Source organism: Drosophila biarmipes, chromosome 2R (genome assembly GCF_025231255.1).
Source record: "Drosophila biarmipes strain raj3 chromosome 2R, RU_DBia_V1.1, whole genome shotgun sequence".
Classification (NCBI taxonomy): Eukaryota; Metazoa; Arthropoda; class Insecta; order Diptera; family Drosophilidae; genus Drosophila; species Drosophila biarmipes.
In genome coordinates, this window is record NC_066615.1 from 21,569,600 (window position 1) to 21,596,775 (window position 27,176).

The following is a 27,176-nucleotide window of genomic DNA, read 5'->3' on the forward strand; positions in this document are numbered from 1 at the left end:
GATGTCTGTTGGATGGGTGGCAGCAACAATCTATCCATCCATCTATCTACCGCCGTGGCCATTACAAGTGCAATTTATCTCGCAAATCATTAATCAAACCCACCGTTTGTTTTCCCCACCCACTGCCAGCCCTCGCCACCTCCTTTCACCCCCTATTTGCCAATTGTTTTCCGCCTGGTTTTGTGTATTTATCGGGAATTGGGAAAAGCACGAACTTAGCTTGGCCCCTCCCATTCGATTGGGAAAATCACCCGAAATCACACACGACGATTCGGCAAATAAAAAGAGCGGCGCTGCTCAATTGAACCGCGTATAAAACATCATTGAAATATACGCGAGTGAGCCAATACAAGTGGCCAAAACTAAACACTAAGCTACAAAAAATTGGGGATAAATATTGCGATCATGAAAACGTTAGTTTTCAACACTGGTAACTGAAAACCATTTTAAAAACATTCCTTTGCCAGACATCAGTATTATATTATCATTAAAAAGAATAAAAACGTAGCAAAAAATGTTTAAAATTTTGCGACTAATAAATAAACATTGACTTCAGTGGTACTGATATAATAAAATGATATATCTTCCCTTTATAATGGCTAAAACCCTGTTACCAACCTTGCAACGCAGTGTATCCACGTTTCTCTCCGCATTCGACGGATACAGATACACGAGCACACCTTCGCCCCAGGTGCGTGAGTGTGCGTGTGTATCGAAACGAGCGAATAAGAAGGCGGCGTATGGTAGTGCCGACGCTCTCACACACACATAAATCGGGCATTGCATAGATTGCGATTACAATTTTAATTTAATTGACCACCTCCCCGCCACCTCCATTCCAATTGGGAATCGGCCATCTGATTGGCTGACGGCCCAGCGATTGAAGAGAGAGAACGAGTTCCGGCGGAGAGCGGGGCTGCATATCCGCCCCACCGACGCAGTTCCATCGTTCCGCGAGAGAGAGCTAGTTGGAGAGAGACAGAGTGAGAGGGACTTTTTAATACTCTTCCAAAGAGTATAACCGATTTTCCGGTTTGTTCAAGCATTTGAAGTTGTATTAGTAGGAAATAGCTCAAAATATTCGCCTTGGATTTGGATTGCTATAGAAGTGAACAATATTCCCATTTTAAGTTTAAAGTTTAAAGTTCTTTGATTTAATAAATTTACTTTAGCTAAAAAAAAGTCTCTTAAGGAGAGAGTAAATCCGAATTGGAGTTAAGGACACCGTTAGTTAATAATTAATTAATATGTCAACATTGGAATCTATCTAAATGATTTCTTAATTTTCAAATCATTCAAAAATATTCCTACTTAATTAAAAAGATAACCATTATTATTTTAGAAAACTTTTAAGAACTGTTACACTAATGTATTTTTTTGACGATTCAGCTAATTTTGCTTCCTCCTATATTAATCAGGGACCGAAAACAATCTTAATGGTTGATTGTTATTTTAAAATACTTATAATAAATTTTAATTTTTCACATTATACCAACGTATTTTTCACTAATGTTCAGAAAGCATAAAAAATCAACACAAATTTGGAAAAACACATAGAAATACCTCATTTCTACAAAGTTCATAACAGTCAACCCAATATTATGTTGGTATAGGGTAGTTGTCTTATTGTTCGGTTTTCCGAAATACCTGTTTTGCCACCGGTGAGCCGAGAGGTTGGCCTCTTACAGGCGGTTCGAGAAGAGGGTGTTGTTTCATTCCGTTCCATTCCCAATTGGAGGGCTCTCTCGGCAGAGGCTGCCGGGGCTGCGCTGCCCAAGTATATAGCTTCTTGTTTGGATTCAGATCGATTTGGACTTCGGAGTGGACGAGACGAGACTCTACGCCCCATTTGAGTTCCGTGAGCGTCGATCGTGCGGTCGCATAACGGCTTTTTAAATGGACACATAGCTCCCAATTAAGCAACCTAAGCCTAGTGGATTAATAACAATCGTGTCCTGTGTGTGTGTGAGTGTGGCAGCTAAAACTCTTGATTTAGGATCAAAGATAAGCAAAGCGCACTAAACAACCGCAAGTTTGCAGCTAAACAAACAGAAGGCATAAAACCCAAGTGAACGGTTCTTGAGCGCACCCTCCTTTTGCCAATTGGAATAAGAGTCAAGTGCGAAGGTAGAGACGATCCTAAGATCATAAGATAACGGTTCGCGGGCTCCAAAATCAAGTGCAGGCCGCCAACTACAGCCGCATGGAAGCTAAAAACACAACGACAGTGGGCTGTGCTAAGATAATACACAACTGTAACTAGGGATTTTATCGCGAGTGATTACCGGTCCCAAGATCGCTGCTCAGCCGGAATATTCGCCGTACCCGTGGTATTCGTAATATTCGTAATGCAACTGCGAGTGCACCCTACTATGGACTGTAGCGGTCGTTCAACCAGCAATATTGAACGAGATTCTGATCTGGGAGACGATTTGGTAAGAAAACCGATGGATTTTATGCGAGGGATGGGCATAGTCGAAGTTTGAATATTACGTATAACTTTGCTGGAAAATAATAAAATTTACAATAAAACTATTATATCTATTACTTATTAGTTTTCCGATGTGTTAGATATCTTTTTCCCACTGGCTATCGCGTCCCATGGGAGTACAACTCAATCAAAGTTCACTTGGCACGGTGATTAGAAAGTAATACGAATTTGATAGCAATTTTGTAGGTCATAAATTTAATTGACATAACTGCCTTCAATAAAAGTTTAATAATTGACAGGTTTTCAATAAAAGTTCTGATATAATTGTTGATGATTGAGTGTTCATAAATAATTGTTTAATTAATTATAATTTTACGGAACTGCTTCTTGGACCTCCATTAATGATTTTTTTCTAAAGGAAAAACATGTTTCCCATAAATTTTCCTAGACATGCCCCAAGGTGTGTATTTCACCAAATGAAATTTGTCAGGCATCAAAATTAATAATGTATTCAACCTTTCATCTAGCCATTATATATAGAATTTGATTTGTTTTCCACTCGACCGTGCGGTAATTCGAGTAACTAATGCATCCATATCCATTTGCCACGCGAAAAATATCATATAATCTTCTAGGTGAAGGGAAAAAGTGTGACAACTGATGGGGAAAAGACCTTCTAGCAGATGCTATAAATCGATCCATTAGAACACAAGGGTGTAAAAATAATACTGATTTGCCGACGGCACGAGGAAGATATCTTTGCCTTCGCAAGTGCCGAACAACTTTTATGCCACCATGATCTCTTGTTTGGGTAGCAACTTATACTTGAGTTTTGTTTTACTTTTGCTGCTCGAAAGCAAAGGCAATGCCTGCAATTCGACTCACATTGTTTGCAGATGATTCAAAGCGTAATTATAATGTTAAGAAAACATGTTGATTCGATCGGGCTGGAGAAAGGGCGTACGAAATCGGGGGAAGATGATACTTTGGCGTTTCTGTTTGCCGCAGAGCCGTTAAAAGGTGACATGCTAAATGGTCGCATACAAGACGGTTATTATACAGACCCACTCACAGATATACTCACACGTTGATCGAGCTAAGTGCATAACACACTCATGAACACAAATAGATTCATCTGTTTCGGGCACCGAGTGGCGGGATCCCAAGATCCCGTCCACAATTTCCAGCGATTGAAAGATCTCCTTCAATCCAAGCTCTTTGATGGCGTTCATATGTAAATAAATTGTCCAAATATTTGCATTATTTGTTAGTACCTTAAATGAATATTAAATGGGTTTTATAGCCTTTCAGGCCTTTCGGCCATTCGCTCTCGGGCGGCTATTCATATGTGGGCACAGGTATGCAGCCCCATCGCATCTTCTTCAGTTCAATAAAACTCTTGTTAGTTTCTCCGCAGCCCCTTTGTTTTTCTTTCATTTTTATTATTGTTAATAGACATTGCCGGCTCGATCAACAATGAGCCAGACTTTATACACTCGCTGCCGGCCGGCTATTTACATAATTTTTAATAGCCTCGCTTTTGGCCAAGCAGACGGGCCGAGATGGTCTGTGCAAACAGCCTCGGATCTCGGATCTCGAATCTCAGATCTCAGATTCCAGATCCCAGATCCCAGATCCATTCGTCAGCTCAGTGATCAAACCTCGAAGCTGTGCCCTTCTGTTGGCTGGTGTTAATTGAAGGGTTCCTCAATTGAATGTCCGCATGTGGGTGCTGTTTAATTAACCCCGCGCAGCCGGCATGCTGGTGTCATTCGCACATCCGATCCGCGTTTCTATTCAAATCAAATCCTGCGGCCACTCGCTCGCATTTTCGCCTCAAAAGTCACGATTAAACAATAATGTGGGCTGTCAAAAAGTCATAAATCCTCGAATGAAACCAAGTCGTGCCCAACGGTCCATGCCCAGTGGACGCTGCCCGGCGGCGACGAGTCATCCGAGCAGCGCTTTAATTACTTGGGTTAAACGCAGAGTTTAAAATTATTGCCGAATTGCTGTCTGTAATTTTTGAATCGTTTTTAAATTAAATCAGGCCCGCGAACATGACTTGGGACAATTGAAAATCGTTCTTGGCTCTCCTCGCAAGGGGACTCGTCTTCTGACCACTGCACGTGCTCCGGGCGGAGTTCCCACATTAAGTCGCATGGGTCTTGGGCTGGGGAAACCCCCCGAAATCCCAGTGGTTGTTAACGGCTTGAGTGGTGTTCGCTGGTGGTGGCACTGATTCACACTTTGCCGGGATTTTGGGCAGCATTTTCCATATGTATTTATGGCCACTTTTATGCGGTTGCCCGAAAGCTGGGAAAAGTTATTAATTTAATTGTGGGACTCGAGAGGAAAATTTAATTTTATACAGCTTGTTGGGAGAATTTTATACATTTTTGAAGTAGTAAAACGTTTAAGGTATTTAAAAGCAATGAAAGTCAATTATAGCAAGATGATAATTTGTATTAAAGCCAAAATAATTGTAATATGTTGTATTCCTATGTTATATATAAATATATGTTATAAATTATACCATCCCCCTTAATTTTTTGCTGTCTAAAAATGTTGTTTTGAAATCAGTCACCTGGCTCTGAACAGGTTAACATGTTCACACTTGGTGGATTGGTAAGCGAGCCGCATTGGGCCTCGGAACCCCCCTTCGAGACCCTTCCCCGGCGCCCCTGGCCGGGGAAATCATTTGGGTCGGACGGGCAGCGGCACCTGTTATAATTTGTTTGGCTTCTTGTACGCTGACAGGCAACGATTTTTATTAAATTCTTTCGGGGGGCTCTTTCCGCTCTTCCTCTTGCATAACCGTATAGCAGGGGAAATACTTGATTAAGTATCTAGTGGGGGCCTTTGGGGGATGACATGTCCCTGACTCTTTCCCCGCCCACTTTTCCTTTTTTGAATTTTCTGGTGGCGCTTTCGACCGCAATGACAAACGAAATTTGTTTTGCTTTTAGTTTCTTCTCGGGGCGCGAACTTGAAACTGGCCAAAGGGGGGATTTGTCACGTCACTCGGATATATGTTTAGGAAAAATTTAATTTACTACGAATGCAGTTTACGGCACACAAACTGCATGGCGACAAATGTCAGAAAAACAAAAAAAATAGAAAACAATACTTAAACAGCGCAATAACAGCAGAAAGAGCTCGTAAAAAATATGATTATTATTGGTACTATTGCAGTTCGCGCTTTTCGTATTGTTTTTAATGAATTTATGAATTATTTTGCCAACCATAGCTAATAAAACTGTTAATTGGATTTTTCCAGTACAGCTGCCGATGCGAAAAGGGGCAAGAAAAACGAACTGCGAATCGCAAAGCGAAATGTGAATTTGCGAGGGCACGAATTGCGAATTTCTGTGGGGCAAGAGTTGGGGGTGTGTGAGGTGGAGTGGATAAAAAGTGTATTTATCATCGCGCTAATAAAAGTCTGCCTTCTCTTTTTATCTCACACACCGCTCTCCCTTCCCCCAAATACAAACAAAAATGGGCGTGCCAAATGGCCAAGGAGAGAATCGCGTAAGCTCCAACAATTGAATAACCAAGTTGGCAAACAAAAAGTTTAATTAAGCACTGAAAACATCCTTGTTTAATGTCGGCTGTTCTCCTCAATTCACACCTGAAACCCCTGGAATTTGTGTATGATGAAGCCAAACAAGGGCAGCTGAAATCAATACGTAATTATTATCGATTCTTAAGCGATGTCTTTTGTGGAATATCAGAAAATGAAATCGAACAAATTGGCTGTTGTTCAGAGTCAAAAGGAAATGCAAATATTGGTTTGTTTTGTTTAGGAAGATTTATTTTAAAGCATAACTTTTAAATCATTAAATTTTGATTATTTTATAGAGTTAAATAATAATTTAAAAGTGTTGTTTTTAGTAAAGGAACTCTATCAAAATAAATGAAATATTTCGTACAACATTCTTCAATACTCTCCCAAAAAAACGTACTACAGTTTTACTTCAGAACCCATTAAAACCCAATATTTTAGCGGACCACGATAACCTTTTTCGCAAATCGCAGACCCATCACAGCCGAACTATTGTGTTTAGCAACATTCCCTGATTAACAATGGTGGAAAGTGCGGTCTTAGAAAACTTTCTTTACGTGGCGACACCCAGTCATAAAACGGAGATATATTTCGGGCAGGCGACTGTAACAAGCCTCGGTGCCCCCGCCAAGCCCTCCTCCGGTGGGATCCAATAAAGTGGGCTCTTTGCAGTCCAGACAGTCCGTCAAAAGGCCAAGAGACCCAGAGACCAGAGACCAGAGACAGGCGGACTTGCGGGCTGGCCAAGGCAATAAAATAATGCAGTTTTTAATTATTGCCGCCTGCAATCGAGGCTAGACGCAGTGAATCCACCCCGGAGAAGGCAAGGAGACGGAGGCCAGACCCGGCTCTGGAGCTTCGGGGAGTGCGACTTGGACTTGGTCTTCCAGTAAAAACTCCAGACCCAGACCCAGACGCAATGGGCGTACTGGCAGGTATTTGCAGGAGGAGTAGCTGCGCTTATAGAGCATTCAAAAATGGGTGGAAAAACTGTTGGACAACCGATACCTTTTTTTCCATGAATAATACAAAGGAGCATTAGTTTATTTTTTATAAAACAAAAAAGAATTGTACATACAATTTTTTTAATTTTGTAATTTTTTTTAAAGTATGCTTAAAAAAATTGGATTACAATTTATGATTGTTGATGAGATTTAGCTATAATAGCATCCAAATAATAAAATAAAAATTGGTAACAGTGGTTTTCTGTTCTAATGATTCCCTGACATTATTCATATTCTAGCACCCCCTCGAAAATCCTGGCTACGCCCTTGGCAGACGTAGAACCCAGCCCAACTATTGCCGTTTAACCGTTGCGTTCTTCTCCTCTCCAACCTGCCCCTCCCCCTTGTTTTGTTTTTTAACCGGTTTCGTTTTTTGTATTTTTTATTGTTTACGCGAAATTTTCGTCCGCCGCGCTCGTTTTACATGGGCGTGCGTGCCGAAAGGGACAAGGGGTGCCACGGCCGGGGGGGTGGCGTACGTATAATGTACGGCCAGCGCCATTATGTTTTGCCCGTGTGTGTGTGAGTGTGTGTTTGTTGGCCCGCTTTTGTTGTTTCCATTTTTATATTTTATTCGCTTTATTTTTTCCGCTTCGACGCTTGGCGAGCGAATGAAATCGCGTCTGTACGCACACACACACTCGACCACTCGGGCCGGCGCATCTGTGTGAGTGCGCGGGCCTGCAGTACATGGATGTGTATCTTTCAGATACGTTTTGCATTTTAATTTTATTTCCATGCTCTCGTTGCCCGAAGACCACGCCGCACATGTGTTGTCCCTTTTTACACATTTTATTTTATACTTCTGCCTTTTTTAGCCGCTGGCTCGCCGTTCTTTCCATCGGAATACTCTGCTGCAGTTGCATCGCGTCGAAATACATAATTCGCCACGGGGTGGATGCGTAAATGGGCGATTTTTATTTATATATTTATTCAGTTATGAGATCCAAGCACATGTGCCGGGCGAAAACAGAAAACTGAAAAGTGAAACGAGCTCAAGGGGTTGATTGGTATATAATAAAGAATTCTTTGATGGCCTGTTAACGGTTTGGCTTAAGGAAATAATAATGGCTTAGAATCTGCAATCTGGCTTGTAGTCCAATTAGCAGATTTGTCTATGGATTAATTCCTTACACAGAGTTTCCTCCGAGATCGCACGAAATCTCCCGCAGGCGCAAGACCCCGGGGGCAAGATGGAATTTATCTCCGGAGGGCATCATGTCATCCACGATTATGATTTTGACAGATATGAAGATGTGACATGAATGTCTGGAAAACTATTTTTATAGAAGAAATATCTGTCAGCACATGCTTGTAACCTTACACTTTGGTCTAAAGGGACTCGATTTTTAACGATTACATTTTCTTTATAAATGTGTTTAATTTAGTAGGTAAATATGCCTTTATAATACCTTCAGAATAAAATCATAAAAAAATACTTCATTTAGGTATAATTAAGAAATGTCTGTAATCACGCAACATATTGTTTTTAAACTGACTAAAGACTTTTCCTCCGAATATCCATTCCCTTGTCATTAAAAATAGTTCAAACAATATGCACAATTACTGGTCTCAAGATTTGAATAAGGACAAACGCAATAACCTTAAGACGCCAGTACGCCCCGAACTGATCCTCAAATGAGAGTCCCGACCCAAACCCACTTGAGCCATAAGCACATTAGGCGAGTTCGGGCTAAAAAATGGGAAGAAGAACGACGAAAAAACAAGGAAATTCAGTTGTAAAACCGGCGACTCGAGCCACAGATACAGATACAGATGCGGATACACATGCTCGCCGGCTCGTAATCTTAATCCTTCACACAATAAACGCCCCTTAGACGGGCTGCTGTATATGTACTTCATAGGATTCTCTGTTCTGGTAGCAATATCCTGATCCTGTTTGCCGGCAGCGCCCTTCACAGCTTCGCCTCGGGATTGTCGCATTATGGGTTTTCGAGCGGTCGCAGCGGTTCGTCCTTTTGTTTTAAATTAGCACGGCATGTTGCACATACGACCTCCGCCCGTCCGCTTGTCCGTCCATCTGTCCGTCCGTTTGTCCGCTTGTCCGTATCTGAAACCCTTGAAAACGGCCAGCAATTTCCTACAAATTTGTCATTGACAAAACATATCGTACAGCGAATGGAAATTAGGTAAATTGCATTTGTGGTTCCCCGTACTCAATGCAATGATAATAAATTTAGATAAATTATTTCCAGCTACTTCTATCGAAAAAGTAATGTCAACACTAATTAGCGATAACCAGGGGGGATGGGGGTGGAGACTGTCTGTGGCAAATAAATTAAATATTTTACCTATACAGGCCACTCAGATAGCTGCCTCCGTCTGCGCCTGCGGTGCATTGAAAGCTATTAAAGTAAATTGCACAGGTGCTGCCCCCTCAAACGCCATAGACCCCTACCCATATCCATTTGTTTTGTATCGGTTTCGAAGTCGTATCGCTATCGTACATGTGTACGGCCGAGTTTTCCTCATTGTCTGTGGGTCTAATTGCGATTTAATGTCTTGCCCTAGCAGCGGCAGTCTTCGGTTTTAGCCAGCGATAACAGTAGCGTTTTATCAACGCAGAAATTAATGGAGCCAGCGTGTCCCCCTGCCAGGTGGGTTCCTATATGGCGGACAGTACACCTCCATTAGTCGCGTTTCTCTGACTGTGCGGGTGTTTTTCCCGCCATCCATTTCCATTGGATGTGACTTAATGCCTTCCAAGTGGAACACCTTATCGCTTCATGGTGATTTATGCGACGCCTATAACGACTGCATATTCCCCGGAAGCTCTCCCGATATTCCTATGAAATTCCATATCTGTAAGGGGCATTAACGCGTTGATTTGAAGGCTTTTCTTCTTTTTGGAAGCGGTATTTCTAGGTATTTTAATAAGACCTCTATTTAAAAAAAATCAAGTAAAAAGGACTTGGTTAATACAGATCGAAAATGTTAGTTACAGCACTTTAGTACCGCTTTAAAGTACTATAAATACGAACGTAAGTTGCTTTAATAATTTAGCGATTTTCCGCATATGTTGGTAAATGGTACTTGCATTAACTTTTTACCATTAATAATACACGATAATTTTTTAATAATTAAAAAATGGAATTACCTGCGTAAACCCGTTCAGAAACTAATGGTTTCTTCGGCTTTTAGTTTCTGCCATAATTCCCAAAAGCCTACTTTGTTACCTCTTTAATGAATATTTTAAATGAAGTGCATGTGCACGCTCTTTGAGCAGCCAATTGCACTTCCATCTGCCGATCCAAGCCGATCCATGACGATCCACTTGCAGAGGCAACATTAAAGCGGCACAAATTCGTTGTGCATTAATTAGACATTTTATAGGTGCAAGTTGGTATGGCCTGCATGCCGCTTTCCGATGGATGTCGGTTGCTGGCCAATGGTGGAGCGCAGACCACAGTTCTGTTTGGGCCTGGTCAACAGCCGACCGCAACTGAGTCGCCGAGGTCCAGAGGAGCATGCATGTGCTAGTGGGTCCGGGCCCGAGCATCTGCCTGTATTTCGCACGGCTTCGATAAGTTACATTAATTTGATATACATACACGGGCAAATATGAGCCAAGTAACCGCCAAGTTGAGTTAACCAACCAACCAAGCAGGGTTGAGTCGCGTTCAGTTGCCAAGATGCGAGGGGTGATCAATGAGCTCAGGGATCTTCGAAAAATGTAGCAAAAACTTCTTCAAATTTATGTATTAGTTTATAATACAATGGTGCTTAGTCAGTATTTTAGTTCACACTTAAAAACAATTCCCTAAATAATTTAATTTGTATGATATTTTCAACACTTTAACATTAAAATATTCCGAATTCCGCGTTAGAAACCCATTTTTTAGAGACCCGACAACATCACCAAAATTATTTCGACCGCAACTGAGTGTGGAAATGCACATGCAACATTTTCGCCATAGAAGCGGTATGCATTTGCGCCAACTTCAAAGAATTCCGGGAACTCGGTTTCCCTATGGTCGAGGCATTGTCTATGCCTTGGTTTTGGTTGCATTTATGATTATGCCAAAGCGACACCAGTGCACTAGTGCCAGTGCCAGTACCAGCACCAGTACCACCAGAGAGCCAGGCGATAAATGTTGAACACACTCGCAGATCCAGCTAGCACATAGGCACACACCATATAAGACTGGCTTACTTTGTTTGGACCCGGCTGCCCCCTTGCGCTGCTGCCCCGATGGCTGTGTTTAAATTGAAAATTCCCGATTTGCACACAGTCACAGATGCGCTTAATTTGCACCTCTCCAAATGCATAAAAACCAAGAAGCCGTGATGGAGTTGCATTGCAGTTTTACTGGAGTCGAAGAGCTGGCCACGGAGCACCATGGGTGAGGCCAAAGACGCAGTCGCAGTTGGTGACTTCAACACTCTCGGCCATGCGTGGCGGACTTCTTGGCAAAGAGTCACGGCTGGCAGAGGTGGCTCTGGATGGGCCAGGAGCGGAGCTGGGGGATCCCCCCTTGGAGAACCCTCCAAGGCGGCCTGGAGGGCCCACGACTGATTGCCGTTTTGTGGGTCTGCCATTGTTAATTTATTAAGTGGTTACCTTTGTTGTCACCCCGCCGGAGGAAGTGGCTTTCAGTTGCTTTAGTTGCTTTCAATTGAAATTGCGCGGCGTGGCTTGGCTAATGCGGCTCTTAGCTCTCAGCTCTTGGCACATGCCATAAACCAGAATCGGGGGTTTGACTCACCGCTCCCCAGCTAGAGCAATGACCACTGCCCACGCGGAGTGGTCCCGGGAAGATTCGAGTGTCTTAACATCGGTTCCGATTGTGATTCTGATTCCGATTTGCCGCTTGACAAAGTAGCTAAATTAACGCTAGCCCAGCAGGCCGCTTGTTGACATAAGCGCCGCCATTAATTCCCCATCAGCTCTAAGGGGTTTCATTGTTTTTGGTTCCGAGGGCACTTAGAGAAATTATAGACTTTAACTTTTTAGCTGTAATACTATTTTTATATTTTTTAATTCAAACAAAGATCCATTAGTAAGTAAGCTGATAATGTTAAAGTGCAGGTCAAAGATTAAAACACCACAAATAGTGGTGTTGAATAGTTATTCAATCAAGTTTAAATTCATCTCTATATCAAGATCGTTTTATTCTTATAACTAAATTTGAGAGTATTTACGACATGATTTCAGAAAAAATCTTCTCATACATTTAAGAATAACACTTATATCAAGAAATTTTGAGCTTGAAATTAATAATTAATAATAATTAATAATTTAAAAACCATCTTATACATGATTTTACAACGATTTAGCAGGCAATATAGTTATTTAATTTCCAAATTACCTGTTTTTTCCGGTGCAGTCACATGGTGATCGAACGGACGACGAGATGCGCGACTGCGACTCCGTGGATGGGGAGCACCATCAGCTGAGCGCCAAGGCGGCGATTGCAGCCCGCTTAAGTCACACAGTTTCCGGCGGAGGAGGGAACTTCGCCAGTCCCGAGCCCCAGACCGAGTTGCCCCTGAGGTGAGTGACTGCTCCTGATTAATGTCCTCGCTGCGGAGGTGCAATAATCCCCATTTTCTCACAGCCATCACCATCAACTGCCGCCAAATCATCCGCTCAACGCTCTGGGCAGCTTCATGGGCATCGGCGGCCTCCACAGCATTCCAAATCTGCAGCACAGCGACGTGCTCGAGAAGCTCAAGATGCAGGTGCGCGACATGAAGGTGGGACTGATGGTGAGTATCTAAATAGAATGTAATATGGAGTGTGACTTAAGCAAAAAGTGTACAGTATATTAACTCGTCATATCCTTAAAATTGAATATAGTCTTTTAAGTTTTGACTGATTTATCTTAAAACAGTCTACTTTTAAATTTGAGCACTTTAACTTAAGATTTCTTTAAGATTTTTTTTTAAATTCACAATCTAAAATCAACTCAAGTCCTCCATCTCGCTCAAACCCCAGTAACGAATATCTAATAATTGAATAGATAAATAGCTTTGTGATTTGGAAATGTTAATTCCTCGATATTAAATCATTGCTGGGAAAAAAAGTTGAAAATTATTCAAGGCTTTAATTTAATAACTGAAAATGAACAGAGAGTATGTGAGTCTTAACTCCAAGTTGTATTGCTTCAACAAAAATACCCCCATTAAGTCTGATATCTTAACCGCAGGAACAGGACTACGCGGCTGCAGCTCATGCGGCGGCTTTCGGGGCCAACATGCTGCCCACGACCATCAGCTCGGGATTCCCGCTGCCCCACAACTCGGTGGCTGCGGCGGCGGCGGCTGCCTCCTTTGGCCACGTGACCTCGGCGCCTAGTGGCGGCAGCGGGAACGGGGGCAGCTACAACGGGGGCACCACCACCACGCCCAGCTCCAATCCGGCGGCCACCAATGGAGGCGGCAGCAGTGGACCAGGCGGCACCGGAGGATCCGGCGGGGGCGGAGGAGGAGGAGCAGGTGGCCACCAGTTCTCGTTTGCATCCCCCACAGCAGCGCCGAGCGGCAAAGAAGGTTGGTATCTAATCTATCGCGTGGCAGCCGGCGATCCATTTGTGTTGTTAACTGTTGCACTCAGCCCGCCACTTTGCAGCCAATTCCGCATCCAACTCGTCGACGTCCAGCGAGGCCTCCAATTCATCGCAGCAGAATAATGGATGGAGCTTTGAAGAGCAGTTCAAACAAGTCAGACAGGTTAGTAGAGTTGCTGCAGGAGGAGGGGGGCCGGGCTCGAGTCCAGGCCCAGTCAATTGAAATCGACAAAACTGTGTGTAAACAAGATGCAGGCAAGCTATCAATTAACGACTAATAGCCAGTCGCAGTCCGCTGCGAGAGCATCTTAACCCATTCCCGTTCCCATTCCATCACCGCTCCCGATCCCGATCCCAATCCCACCTGGCCAGCGGGGCTCGAAACCAGTTGGAAGATGCTGCAGATCTCGTTTCGGATCGGCACGGTTTACGTTAGTGCCGCCTTGAGGCGTTCCAGGCGATGCGATAGTTCCGGTTTGCAATTGAGCAATTAATGAAGCCCCTTTTCCAGGGCGTTAATTTGGTGAGAAAATGCGATGGCTCTGGCTAGCAGCTAGCATCCCCCGGCATGGGAGGTCCAGATGCGCTGGTCAAGAGCAATTAGTAGGCCCGAAATACCAATCCCAATCCCAATCCCAATCCCCTCGCATCTCCGCACTTCTCGAGCAGGGCAGTGCACAATTTTAGCTTGGTCCGGTCATTAAATGTGGTTGCCAAAATCGAGATACAGATACATGTGGGCACTGTGTGAACCTCGACAGCTTTTGGTCTGGTTTGGTTTCGTTTGACTCGTCTCGCTGGGGCCATAAAAACCGAATTTCGATTAACTTTAAATGCTCTCACTCCCTGTCGGCCAGCGAGCTATCCATCAAACGGAGCCCGCATTCTCTATGCACTATAAAATCTTTGACCCTCGCAATGCAATGCAAAAGATACTTATGTATCTCGTGGCTGTGGCTGTGGCTGTGTATCTGTAACTTCACGCTTAACACCTTCGCTTACACCGTGTGCGGGGCTCTTGAATGATGATGATGTGCTTGCAGAAACCGGCTGGGAAGGTATACCTATATACACCACCTATATTCCCCCCTATTTCACCTCCAACTCGCTGTTTTTGCTGTAGGTGTCGAATAAATCCCTCGCCGCACATTCAAAATGGCTGTTTCGCTCTTTCATTAATTGTGGAAACGAGACGAAACGTTAATTATGTTAATTGAAGCGATAGCTGCGACTATGAAAAAGGCCATTTTGAAAGAGTATCGCACAGATACGCTCATTCATTCGCCGGCTACTCAGACACCCAGCCACCCAGCCATTTGCCTTTCCTTTCCCCAATTTCAGATACGAGTACGAAAACGCTCTGATTTTAGTTCTCAGTCTTGGCCATCAGTCAGATAGTCAGCCAGTCACCCAGTCAGCCATCCATCCATCTATCTATCTATCTATCTATCTATCTTTATATCCATCCATCCGCAGACGAACACAACAAGTAAAACAAAAATATTATTTTTGGTACATTTCGCTGCTCACTTCTTGTATTATATAGTTTCTTTCTGCGGCTGCCCTGCTCTGCTCTCATTAATCAATGTCAATTACTGTACGTACTGAATAATTATGTTTAATTATAGACCCCGAAGCATTTTCCAATAATATTCTATATTTTATTTCTTTGTACTTAATTTCGAAGGCAGAAAACGTATAGATTTGGGCGTTCTGAAGAATTCAATTGTGGGGATTGTGCAATTTCCTTTCAATCCAAAGTTTTTTTTGGCGCGTGTTCTGCATTTAAAATAAGCTTAGTCATCGTTGAGCCAACGTTCTAAACTCTTTTAAATGGCTAGGGAAAATATAAAAAATAAGTAGAGATTTTTATAAATTTGGTCAATTAGGTACAAATTTAATTACCTTTAATAGAGTGTTTCTTAAATTGCTTTTCTTTTGGATTTTATATTATCAATTTTAAAAAATATTATTTCGAGAATTTATTACAAAATGTTTGCTGATAGACCTGTAAACCATTTTTTTTATAGCTTGTGTTGCCTTTGCCATTTAAATTACTATCAATTTTAAGTATCAGCACTATCAAGATTCAATTAAAACGAGAAGTCTGAGAGATAAATAAGTTTTAATGGGCATTTATTCACTGTAAATTGTGAAACTTCATTAGCAGACGCATTCTCCAGAGAATTGTAAGAGCCAACAAATGGAATAAAATATAAAACGCATCGAAACGGAAAGTCTGTTCAACACGTTTTTCGAGTAACGAGTGTGAAATTCTTGAATAAATATGCCGGCAACCTGCAGATGTGAATGTATCTGTATCTTCGAGCTGCTTCTGCAGACGGCTCGAAAGATGATGTGTGAGTGCTGGCGGTCGAATCATGCACTCGATACGCAGGATAACACTTAGGGACCAAAGGCCCTGCAACGGGATCTCTGTCCATATAAATTTTAATGTCCACTGCCGACCTTTTTGCATCCATATGCTTCTGGCATCTGTATCTGTATCTGATAGTTATAAATTACACCCACACCCAGCGGAGAAGCGAGGGCAGGCAAAAGGAATTGATCTGGCGAAAATGCATCGGGAGAATTCCCAGAATCAAGGATTCAAATTTCAAGCACCCAGGCAGCGGATTTGTCGGGCACCAAGACTAGGCGACAAATAAGTGAGATTATTTTTATAACCCGAACCCAGAATTCCGAGCCCGAAAAACATATGTGTGCTCAGGCAGCGGCTTCGATAGTTATAAAAACGATTATGATTGGTCCATGAAAACCCGTGTTAGGGGATAGAACTCTCGATTCTCTGTTTTATAACTTTATTGCCGTGGATTTGGGAGAGATATTGGTAGCGCTTAACGGTCTTGCGGCTGCTGTGATGCAAGCTAGGGATCGGAAAATCGGGAGAGATATTGGAAAACGAGAGGCAAACACAGGTTTGCAACCCTTGGGTGGAAGCGGACTTCATTTTATGATTATTAATACCGAATACCCCAGACAGGCAGGCAATATCTCACACAGATACATCACATGTGTGCCTGTGTGAGTGCGCATTCAAATGTGTGCGTGGCGGCGGCAGCGACGCTGGCAGCATTCGATCCAGACTCCTGCCGCATATTTAGTTGATAAACGACCTTTGATGGCGTTGCATCGTCGCGTTGATCAATGAGATAAAACCGAAGAAACTGGGTTTTTCGTGCACCAAAAACAAGTGATAAAAGCATAGTTTTTAAAGATACAAAAACCGAGCTAAACAAGTGCTAACATGCTTATTTCCGAAGATCAAATACAGGAGGTACATCCACAATCCATATAAAGTGCAATCAGTGGAAAATAACAAACCCTTTGGGGAGCCGAACCAATCCAGTTGAATTTCAATTAATTTATTTTGTGTTTGGCTCAACCCCGAGCGGTATAAAGCCATATGTATAAGGAGTTCTTCCTTTTGCAATACTCCTATAGCCTCTTGTGGGCGTCGAGCATCATAAAAAATATCCCCAGCCAAGCCAGTTGGGAAAGAAGAAGGAGTCCGTCTCCGGCCAGAGTGCCTGGCCAAAGTCGGGGCTCCGAGTCTGACTTGGTTTTAAATCATTTATGCGAGGAGGTGGGGAGGCGAAAGGAAAGGAGTTGGAGCAGGAGAAGGAGGCAGTTCATCATTCGCATTGACTTAGAATGTGCACCACGGCTGGCATAGGGCCTTAGCCGGGTCTCCAACTTCACAACTCCAACTCCAGCTCCAGCTCCAGCTCCAGCTCCAGCTCGGCGTTCGTTTCTTTCTTTTTGCAGTAGGCGGAAAGTATGATGAATTCCGAATTTGATGAGTTCACTCCGATGTTGTCATTAATTCTGAACATACATCTCGTACTCAAGTTGTGACTAGCGACGAGGGACTAGGGTTTTTCCTGCCAGACTTGGTTCCTGGTGGCAAAGGTCAAAGCATGAGCCGCAGGAAAGCCGCAGCAGATAGCGATGATAAATAATAATGTATAGATGGCAGATACATATGTATCTGTGTATCTCCCGCTTCCCCCATTCCATCGTTTGGGTATTCCTGGCCCTATCTTTATCACCTAATTATCCGTTGTGCGACTCACGCTCATTGAGTGCTTCACACTTTTACGAAAACCCAAAGGAGCAGGGTTGGAGGTTAGGTCAGGGGATTGGTTCTCTATCAACCCCCAGCAAACAATGGGAAAACACTGCAGGGAGGGTTCAAGAGCGAGATGGAACGACCCAACACGCGTCTATTGTTGGCCCAACAAAAGGCCAGAAGTGAGCCAAAACTCCATTTTGTGCCAAACCATTGGCCAAAAGAGTCAAGTTGTTCGGTCTTTTGTTAGATTGTTTGGTTATTATTGCGCCTAATATGCTTATAATGGGTCCTTTTGTGTGATATCTCGGATGTGGATTAAAATGGCATTAGAAGAGTAGGAAATTGAAATCAAAATGGTAGTTTAAATTGTAAATACATATTATTTTGGTTATGAGGTCTTTGACGTTGTATTTAAACGAATATTATTTTTTGTGGCGCCCCACGAGGGTTTTTTTTTTAAATTCCAAATATTATTTTGTAATCTCTATCACTTTTTCTATTTTCAGCTCTACGAAATCAACGATGACCCCAAACGCAAAGAGTTCCTGGACGATTTGTTCTCGTTTATGCAAAAGCGCGGTAAGTTGCATCTTGCATTGAAGTTTTTCAAGGGGCTACGAAGGGTGGTGGTGGAGGGGCCTATGGAGGCAATATATCTTGAATCTCAAATCACAATTCTCGAATTTGCATATCCCTGGCCCAGATGACGGATTGCTGACTCAGCATCCAAGTGTTTTTGGGCTCACTCAAATTATGTTAATTGAATAAATTTCTCGGCACTTTGACGTTTGATTTTGAAGAGTGCGAGGGGGCCAGGGGGAAGCCATTAAAATATGCAGAAATTCTGGTGAAAAGGAAACCGAGAGACCCAGAGAGAAGTAGAGAAATCATTTTGGTGGCTGACTTTTTGTCATTTTGTCACTTCAAATTACTGTCACACTCGCACACGAATGCAAAGGGGGTACCATATGCATATTGGTACTTAAATTTTAGAGGCGACTTGCCGCGGCAATCGGAGCAAATGCCTATTTATACATGCGAGTATGCTTTCCTGCACTTTTGTCATTAATTATGGGCATTAACAAAGGCGAGGGAAATCGGTGGCGTGCACCCAAACCACTAATGCCTGCCGTGACTGTACTTTTCCCAATAAATTACACTTCCTGTTGGCCATTCAAGAGCAATCCTTAGCGTCCTGCGGAACCCTTTAATGCTCGGTGGAGTGTGTTTGCCTCCATTGCCTGAAGGCCAACTTGAGAGGGCAGTAAATTTGTTTGTATTTGCACAAGTCATATTGTATAGGAATAGGGGCTATGTTGTTGACCCAAGGCAAACCTTTATAGAGAGAGAACTATGTAGAGTTTATATAAATTCAGATCAATAAATGCTAAATTAAATTGCCTAAAATAGATTCATAAAATATACTTTAGTTACAATTGACAAAAGAAGTGTAACACTTGTTAATAAGTGTACTGATATCTAGTGTTCATACCTTTAAAAACTAATATCCTCAAATCCAAATATAATTTTTATTCTTGAAATGATTTACTGATATCCTACCTTAATTATTTGAATCATAAAATATTAAACATTTCCTTACATTGTAGCTCATAGGAAAATACATTTGTGTAGGAATTTCGCGAACAAATGTGAAACACTGAGGAGAGGAAGAATAATTTCGCAAGCCTTTTATGCATATTTATGTTTATTTACTTTATGCAATTCCGTATAAGTTTCATACAATGTATATTAAAAATCCATGCTTTGGATAAACATGCTTGCACAGCTATAGATGCGTAGAACATCTCTGGGGCTTGACAACTTAATGGATTTTAATCTGTCACATGCGTTCAAGTTTTGACATATGCATGCTCACCCGTCGCGGTCACTGTAAAGGGGGTTTTTGGGGGGCTGCTAGAGGGACAGGCGCAGGGGCGGAGGAGCAGGATGGGGAAGGGGAAGGGGTCGCCCGGGGGAGACGACTGTCTAAAGTGTCGTCCGCCATGGGAGGAGGAAGCACCCAAAAATGCGACTCGGGCCAAAAGTATTCCGTGCCCATATGTCTATAACCGAATGATATTGTACAATTGTACAACTAACTAGCGGAAATTATGCTGTACGTATTTCTGTATATATTTAGAGGTGTATAAAATGTGGATCGCTTGCCGTGAGGTGTTTGTGCAGCGAAGAGCGGCGCAATTCTTAATTAAAAGACGTCAATCACTTATCAACGCGGTCGCTATTTTCGTAGCTATTTCCCAGTGCCCGGGCACATCCACCATCTGAGGTTCTGGTATCCAACGAGATCTGGGAGCCGGGAGATCTGGGTCCCCGGCCTAAATGCGACTCCCTCCGGTGCTGGTGGCGTTATGATTTCAGACTCGATCAAGTTTCTTTTAATTTCCATTAAAAACGCCTGACATCTAGGAAAACAAATGCAGCCGAATAAATAAATAGATGTGCGCCCCCAAAAAGAGTTCGGGCTGAAAGCAAACCGAGCCGAAAAAAATGTAAAAAGCTGCCAAGAAAAATAATAATAATAAGTCGTCGGTCGGCATGTGCGTGTCAGGAGGAGTAGCGATCGCTCAGATAGTCCGATATTCAGATACCCAGATACCGAGATACCGAGATACTCGGATAGGATTGGATCGGGAGCCTTGGGCCCTGGATCTCCGATCCGAGTTTAATGATCGATTCGAGTGACGGGCAGCCCGGGTCGATCATTAAATTGCCTTTGATTATGTGCGTCCTCGCCAGTTTTTGTTTCTGTGGCTCGTGCAGCGATCGATTTGGATGCAATCTTTTTGCTCTCTGCACATTATAGTGCACACACACATCCCGACTGGCAGTTGCTCATTTATTTTCCGTGCTATTCCTTTTTGATACCGGGCATCAGCTCGCCACTCAATTTGTTTATATGCATAAAAAACAAACGTATTTTCATTCAATCAACACGTCCATCAAAGAGTTTGATTGATTCCTTTGGGGCTCATAAAAAACAGGAAAAAGAAACCGAAAGTCGATCGATCGATCGATGGATCCATGGGGCAGCAACAGGCATTCGGTGATATGGTACATGGTATTTGGTATTTGGATCGTAAAAAAGAAAGGAGGCCGGCCAGCACTATACAAATTCGAATTACACACGTACAGAGCCGGCAATTATGCAGGTTGATCTGTTTTTTATACCTTTTCGTTTTGGGCCCTATGCGAAAGAAAAAGAGTGGGGGATTTTAAGTGCTAAAAGCTGATGATGCCGAGGGGGATGTTTAGGTGAAGGATGATATATTATTATCGAAAATTGCTATTTAAAGGTATGTGATTAGGCCCTTAAGCAGATAAAACTGATAAATATCCGATCTGTAGTCTATCTGTTATGATTTTCTATAAACAAGCTATTTTTAGTGAAGAAGGTGAGCCCTAGATCTGCATTGAAATTTCTCTCGGTGTGCAATAAAACGGGGAGAAGCCTTTACAGCGGCACGTGAAAATTTGAATAATACAATTTGAATAGCAAATAGAGGCAAATGCCAATGTGTATGATGATGATTAGCTGCCATAAACAGATCAACATATGTACAAACAAGTGTGCAGGGTATAGAGTACGCTGGTGTGTGCTTCGAATCGGGCAACAATTAGGATTTATTTCAGTTTTTATCGGCTTCGGTCTGCACTTTTCAGCTGCTACCGGGGCTACAAGTGTTAATTGCTTCGTGATCGATGAGTGGGAGTGGGAGTGGGACGTTGGTACTGCACTCTTTGGGAAAGATAAATCTGTTTTATGGATCTTTAAATCGTGTTTTGCTTGTTGGTGCATTTAACGAGCTGGATGGAAAACATAGCCAAGTGCAAGAACCATTTTCGCAGCGCAAACAACTGAATTGGGATTCGAATGTGTAGTAAACCCTATTTTCTGCCCATCTATTTCAGGTACCCCGATCAATCGGCTGCCGATCATGGCCAAATCGGTGCTGGATCTGTACGAGCTGTACAACCTGGTGATTGCCCGCGGCGGCCTGGTGGACGTTATCAACAAGAAGCTGTGGCAGGAGATCATCAAGGGGCTGCATCTGCCGTCGAGCATCACCAGTGCCGCCTTCACCCTGCGCACCCAGTAAGTGGATATCCCCCAGATACGCCTCAATCCCTTCGGTCCCATCCCGGCCACCGGCTACCTGCCACGTTGAGCTATGTCCAAGACAAACACAAACACCATCGGCAATGCAACGCAAGATGCGGGGCAAACAGAGACCGAAGCGCACAATCAAACATTGCAGCGATCAAGCAACAATCGATCAGCGATTCCTCTCGCTGTGGGATCGTGATTTGTTTGCCTGTCGCTTTCGTATTTACACGATAATTCAACTTAAACAGGACATCAACGTGGAGTGTCTGGGCTTGGGCCTGGGCTGCAGAGACATCGCATGTTTGCCGCGCTTATTAATAATTTTATGCATCTCGCATCTTGCAGATACATGAAGTATCTGTACCCGTACGAGTGCGAGAAGAAGAACCTCAGCACGCCGGCGGAGCTGCAGGCGGCCATCGACGGGAATCGCCGGGAAGGAAGACGCTCCAGCTACGGGCAGTACGAGGCCATGCACAGCCAGATGCCGATGGTAAGTGTACCCTAGACCTTCGGGGAATACCTGGTACTCATAGTCGTATCTCCCCCCATAGACGCCCATTTCGCGACCCACTCTGCCGGGTGGCATGCAGCAAATGTCGCCCCTGGCCCTGGTCACCCATGCCGCCGTGGCCAACAACCAGCAGGCCATCAACAATGCCGCCGCCGCCGCAGCCCACCATCGCCTGATGGGAGCTCCGGCCTTTGGCCAGATGCCCAACCTGGTCAAGCAGGAGATCGAGAGCCGCATGATGGAGTATCTGCAGCTGATCCAGGCCAAGAAGGAGCAGGGATTGCCCTCCGTGCTGGGTGGCAGCCATCCCCACCAGCAGCAGCAGCAGCAGCATCAGCAGCAGCAGCACCAGCAGCAGCAGCACCAGCAGCAGCAACAGTCGCACCAGCAGCAGCAACACCACCTGCAGCAGCAGCGTCAGCACTCCCAGAGTCCCGATCTGAGCAAGCACGATGCACTCAGCGCTCAAGTGGCTCTGTGGCACATGTACCACAACAACAACAGCCCGCCGGGATCGGCACACACCTCGCCGCAGCAACGGTGAGTCCAAACATTGATTCAAGTTTGATGGCCATCGCTGGCGGATTTGCAAGCGGCGATTGCCAGTTGTTTTCATTAGCCGAAGGTGGGATGGAACCTCCTCCAACAGGTTTTCCTTTTGATTTCCGCCTTGTTGCCTCAATAAGTAAATGGTTTTTACTGTTTTTTTTATTTCATTACTGAAAGATGGTCAGTTGATCATATTTTAATCCCCTTATGTAATGGTATTTTTATGGTTTGCAAACAAGAAAGCTTATTGGTATTTCTCAAGAATATATATATATATTTGTTTTTTTAAGAAATGTCTGTGAAGGACAGCAAACTTCTTAAAGAAATTATAGAACCCTCAAGAAGGGTAAAAAATTCCCTACCTATACAACTGGCGCCATCTACCTCTCAAACCTACAGCCTAGAGCTATGAGAGCGCCCTCTATGCAACATGAAAACTATCCAGCCAAGACACTAACCCCTTGCGTTTCTCTCCACTCTCCACCACAGCGAAGCCCTGAACCTGTCCGACTCGCCGCCAAATCTCACAAACATCAAAAGGGAACGCGAACGGGAGCCCACCCCCGAGCCCGTGGACCAGGACGACCAGCCCCACCAGCCGCCTCCAGCCAAGCGCGTGGGCAGTGGCCTCCTGCCACCCGGCTTTCCCGCCAACTTCTACCTGAACCCCCACAACATGGCCGCCGTGGCGGCTGCAGCGGGATTCCATCACCCATCCATGGGCCACCAGCAGGATGCCGCCTCCGAGGGCGAGCCGGAGGACGACTACGCCCACGCCGAGCACAACACCACGGGCAACTCCTCGTCCATGCACGACGACAGCGAGCCGCAGCAGATGAACGGACATCATCATCACCACCAGAGCCACCAGCTGGACAAGTCCGACGACTCGGCCATCGAGAACTCGCCCACCACCTCCACCACCACCGGTGGGTCGGTGGGTCACCGCCACAGCTCACCCGTTTCCACCAAGAAGAAGGGCGGCAGTAAGCCCCAGAGCGGCGGAAAGGATCTGCCGGCCGAGGACAAGGACACCACCTCCTCCGGCAAGCTCAATCCCCTCGAGACGCTGAGCCTGCTGTCCGGCATGCAGTTTCAAGTGGCCAGGAATGGTGAGTTAATTGGGATGAATTCGATGAGGGATTGTAAAGGATTCAAAGGCTTTATCTCAAAAATGGGGTATTTATTTTTAATCTTTTTCTAATATTAACTGGGAGTTACAACATATTTTTGTAGAATTTAAAAAAATATTTTAAGTCATTATAGAGTTGTTGTTTTATTTTAAATCCTTTTTAATAAATACATCTTAAGCTTTTACTATTAAAGAGAAATATAATAATTTATATATTGATTTCTGATTTCTTCCAGGAACTGGCGAAAACGGCGAGCCGCAGTTGATTGTCAACCTGGAGCTCAATGGCGTCAAGTACTCGGGAGTGCTGGTGGCCAATGTGCCGCTGTCCCAGGGCGAAACCAGGACGAGCTCACCCTGCCACGAAGAAGCACCTGCCAACGAGGAGGAGCACGACGAGGAGGAGCCAGCGAAGGCGGCTGAAGAGGATTCGGAGTCCCATCGGTCGCCGGTCAAGCAGGAGAGCGAGGAGGCCGACCAGGACATGGAGGCCAGCGAGGTGCTCGTGAACGGAGGCGCTGCGGCGGGGGCCGGTGCTGCTGCTGTGCCCCTGCTCAAGGACGCGGTGGTCAGCTAGAGAGGGGGACAACGTGACGGCAGGCGAAGGATAGGAATACCAAAGTCATATTTTTCAGAAAAATACAAAAGCAGTTCAACTCACAACACACAAGCACACAGACGCCGGACCCAAATGTACATACACACAGGGGCACAGGGGCACAGGAGCAGGAGCAGCAGGATGTGGCCGCTGTGGAGGCCAGGACATGGAAAGCGCATTAGGCGCATCGACGTCCACACACACCTATGATATGCAGCACCCACTCAGCACCGTCCCCAGCAACCGAAGCGCCGCCAGCAGAGGATCATGCGGATATATGTACTGCAAGGCCTGCACATGGGACACATGTGTGCTCTTTTTCCACATTTGCATAAAAGACAAGCCAGCGAGCGTGTAGTTATCGATAGCCATTACTTACATAAGCGAGTGCATCACTTCGGATACATACGAATACAACAACTTACCCGTATATATATGATATATGAATTAGGTTACGAGTCCCACAAACCAATTTGTTTTTAGCGTGAAATCTGTTTTATCCCCCTCGAACTTTTCCCTTTTTGTGTTAGGCTGCAAGGCTCCTGTACATATCAATCAATACCTAGCTCGTAGGCCATACCCTATATATTATATGCCACATACTATACATACTATTATCGGAACCTAGTCCGTAAGAACGCATTCACACATCAGCAAGCATACACAGAACGCTAACACACTTGCATATCCATTATGACCGCATCGTAGACCTATTTTAGACATAAAATCAACACAAGTAATAAGCATAAATGTATCTGTCGTAAAATTAAATTGCGCTTTTGGCACCCACACACGGTTTCGAGTTCGATTTCCAGCCGCAATTTCTACTACATAACAATTACCCCAAAGCCAAGGGGACGGAAGGTGGCCAGCCACATCAACAAATTGACGAGCATATTCTAAGCATAAGCGTTCGGTTTATTGAGTAATAATAAATCTATTTAATTTTAGTTCGATACGCATTCGAATCCTTGATGGCCCCTGGCTAATTAACGCACTTGGTCGGGGGCCTGTACACAGAGTAGTGCTTCCGTGGGGCTGGGATAAGTGCCCGGGCAAACAGTATAAAAGCATCAAACCCAGAAACATAATGTTTTGGTTTTCTTCTTCGTGTTGTAAAACAAAAACACATTCTCGGCCCTGCCTTGGTTTTTTGTTGAGCTTCGAGTTCGATTTCCAGCCGCAATTTCTACTACATAACAATTACCCCAAAGCCAAGGGGACGGAAGGTGGCCAGCCACATCAACAAATTGACGAGCATATTCTAAGCATAAGCGTTCGGTTTATTGAGTAATAATAAATCTATTTAATTTTAGTTCGATACGCATTCGAATCCTTGATGGCCCCTGGCTAATTAACGCACTTGGTCGGGGGCCTGTACACAGAGTAGTGCTTCCGTGGGGCTGGTAGTAAGTGCCCGGGCAAACAGTATAAAAGCACTCAAACCCAGAAACATAATGTTTTGGTTGTCTTCTTCGTGTTGTAAAACAAAAACACATTCTCGGCCCTGCCTTGGTTTTTTGTTGAGCTTCGAGCCGCCCCCGAAAATTTTGACTTGCCGAGAAAGTCATAAACACACAGATCAGCATAATCATTATTATGCGTATCATCATCGGAGGCAGTCCGCAAAATGCACGCCAAACAGAGTGATGAAAAGCAAATGTTGTTGGAAACAATGGATGCGTGAAATTGTTCGCACCCAGAGGGCTGCGCTTAGCCCACCTTTCCCCGGGTTACCCAACTTTCCTCGGGCATCCTGCCCAGGTGAGGCGGGGTGCTAACTACATTAATGCATAATGTGCTGGCTGGGCTGGGGCGTCGAAGGATATGGGGCCGGCACTCGGACCCATCAGCCTAATGACTTGCGTACGCCGGACGCAGCCTGGCCGAAGGCCTTGATAAGTGGCAAGTGCGTTTGGGGCCTTGGCCATAAACCGCAGAGCTGGAAAGGGCTGAATATGCGCAGACAAGGCCAAGCTGAACTTCCTGGTCTTCCAAATCCAAGGGCACTGCTAGGGGCCACAAACTTCTTAAATTATGATGATGCAGTTCAGTCTTTTTGACCAAAACTTTTTGTCCTAGTTCTAAACATATTCAAATTGTAGCATAGTATCCAGCATAAAAAAGGTACATTTGAAATAGGAAAAACGATTTGTTTGCAGTAAACTCTAACTCGACTACATGCCGTATGAGTAATATTTAGGGAACGTTTGCTGAATACCAAAATCTAACAAATTAAAGGTTGACAATAAGCTTATATTTTACGGTACCCCTAAGGGCCATATTCAGGTTCCAAACTTGTCATTCTAAAACCTTTTACATTTACTTATGTAAATTTCCTCTAAAAGAGCTCTGACGTCTAATAAAAATCATCGCAACATGGTTAGATAGTCGTTGCAATTAAACATAAAATCATGCGAGTTTCAACCGCTGTAAATTTTACCTAAAAATACCCTTAAACAAAAATAAAGATTTAAATCTCAAAAGGATTTTATTAATGCGCCTAGGTACAGACTCAATCATAATTCATTTTAGGCTTAGTCCTTGGGTGAATCCCAAGTCCAGCAACAACAACATAACAAGTAAAAGGATAGATGTGATTTAATTGCTAGCACAAAGCAAGGCCAATGT

The 27,176-nt window shown here is 44.0% G+C and overlaps 1 protein-coding gene across 3 annotated transcripts; it reads left to right on the forward strand.

The window, feature by feature from the left end:
- Nucleotides 1-1,804: 1,804 nt before the first annotated feature.
- Nucleotides 1,805-25,336, forward strand: LOC108022880 (protein dead ringer). 3 transcript variants are annotated; one of them, XM_017092074.3, is made up of 11 exons: nt 1,805-2,435; nt 12,349-12,515; nt 12,580-12,730; nt 13,171-13,513; nt 13,578-13,693; nt 18,133-18,205; nt 21,557-21,740; nt 22,098-22,245; nt 22,307-22,806; nt 23,305-23,927; nt 24,184-25,336. In XM_017092074.3, exons 1-11 carry the CDS (start codon nt 2,349-2,351, stop codon nt 24,522-24,524), a joined length of 2,733 nt encoding a protein of 910 aa, XP_016947563.1. In that variant the 5' UTR covers nt 1,805-2,348; the 3' UTR covers nt 24,525-25,336. The 3 variants fall into 3 exon arrangements, with proteins under 3 accessions (XP_016947563.1, XP_016947564.1, XP_016947565.1); XM_017092075.3 differs by having other exon boundaries at nt 13,593-13,693; XM_017092076.3 differs by lacking the exons at nt 1,805-2,435; nt 12,349-12,515; nt 12,580-12,730; nt 13,171-13,513; nt 13,578-13,693 and adding an exon at nt 16,672-16,828.
- Nucleotides 25,337-27,176: the final 1,840 nt, after the last annotated feature.

Bases quoted from the DNA above. Each gene is read 5' to 3' on its own strand.
- LOC108022880 (XM_017092074.3), top strand. From the start codon at position 2,349: ATGCAACTGCGAGTGCACCCTACTATGGACTGTAGCGGTCGTTCAACC. The intron at 13,514-13,577 runs GTTGGTATCTAA...TGTTGCACTCAG, and splicing joins AGCGCCGAGCGGCAAAGAAG to CCCGCCACTTTGCAGCCAAT. The intron at 21,741-22,097 runs GTAAGTGGATAT...CGCATCTTGCAG, and splicing joins GCCTTCACCCTGCGCACCCA to ATACATGAAGTATCTGTACC.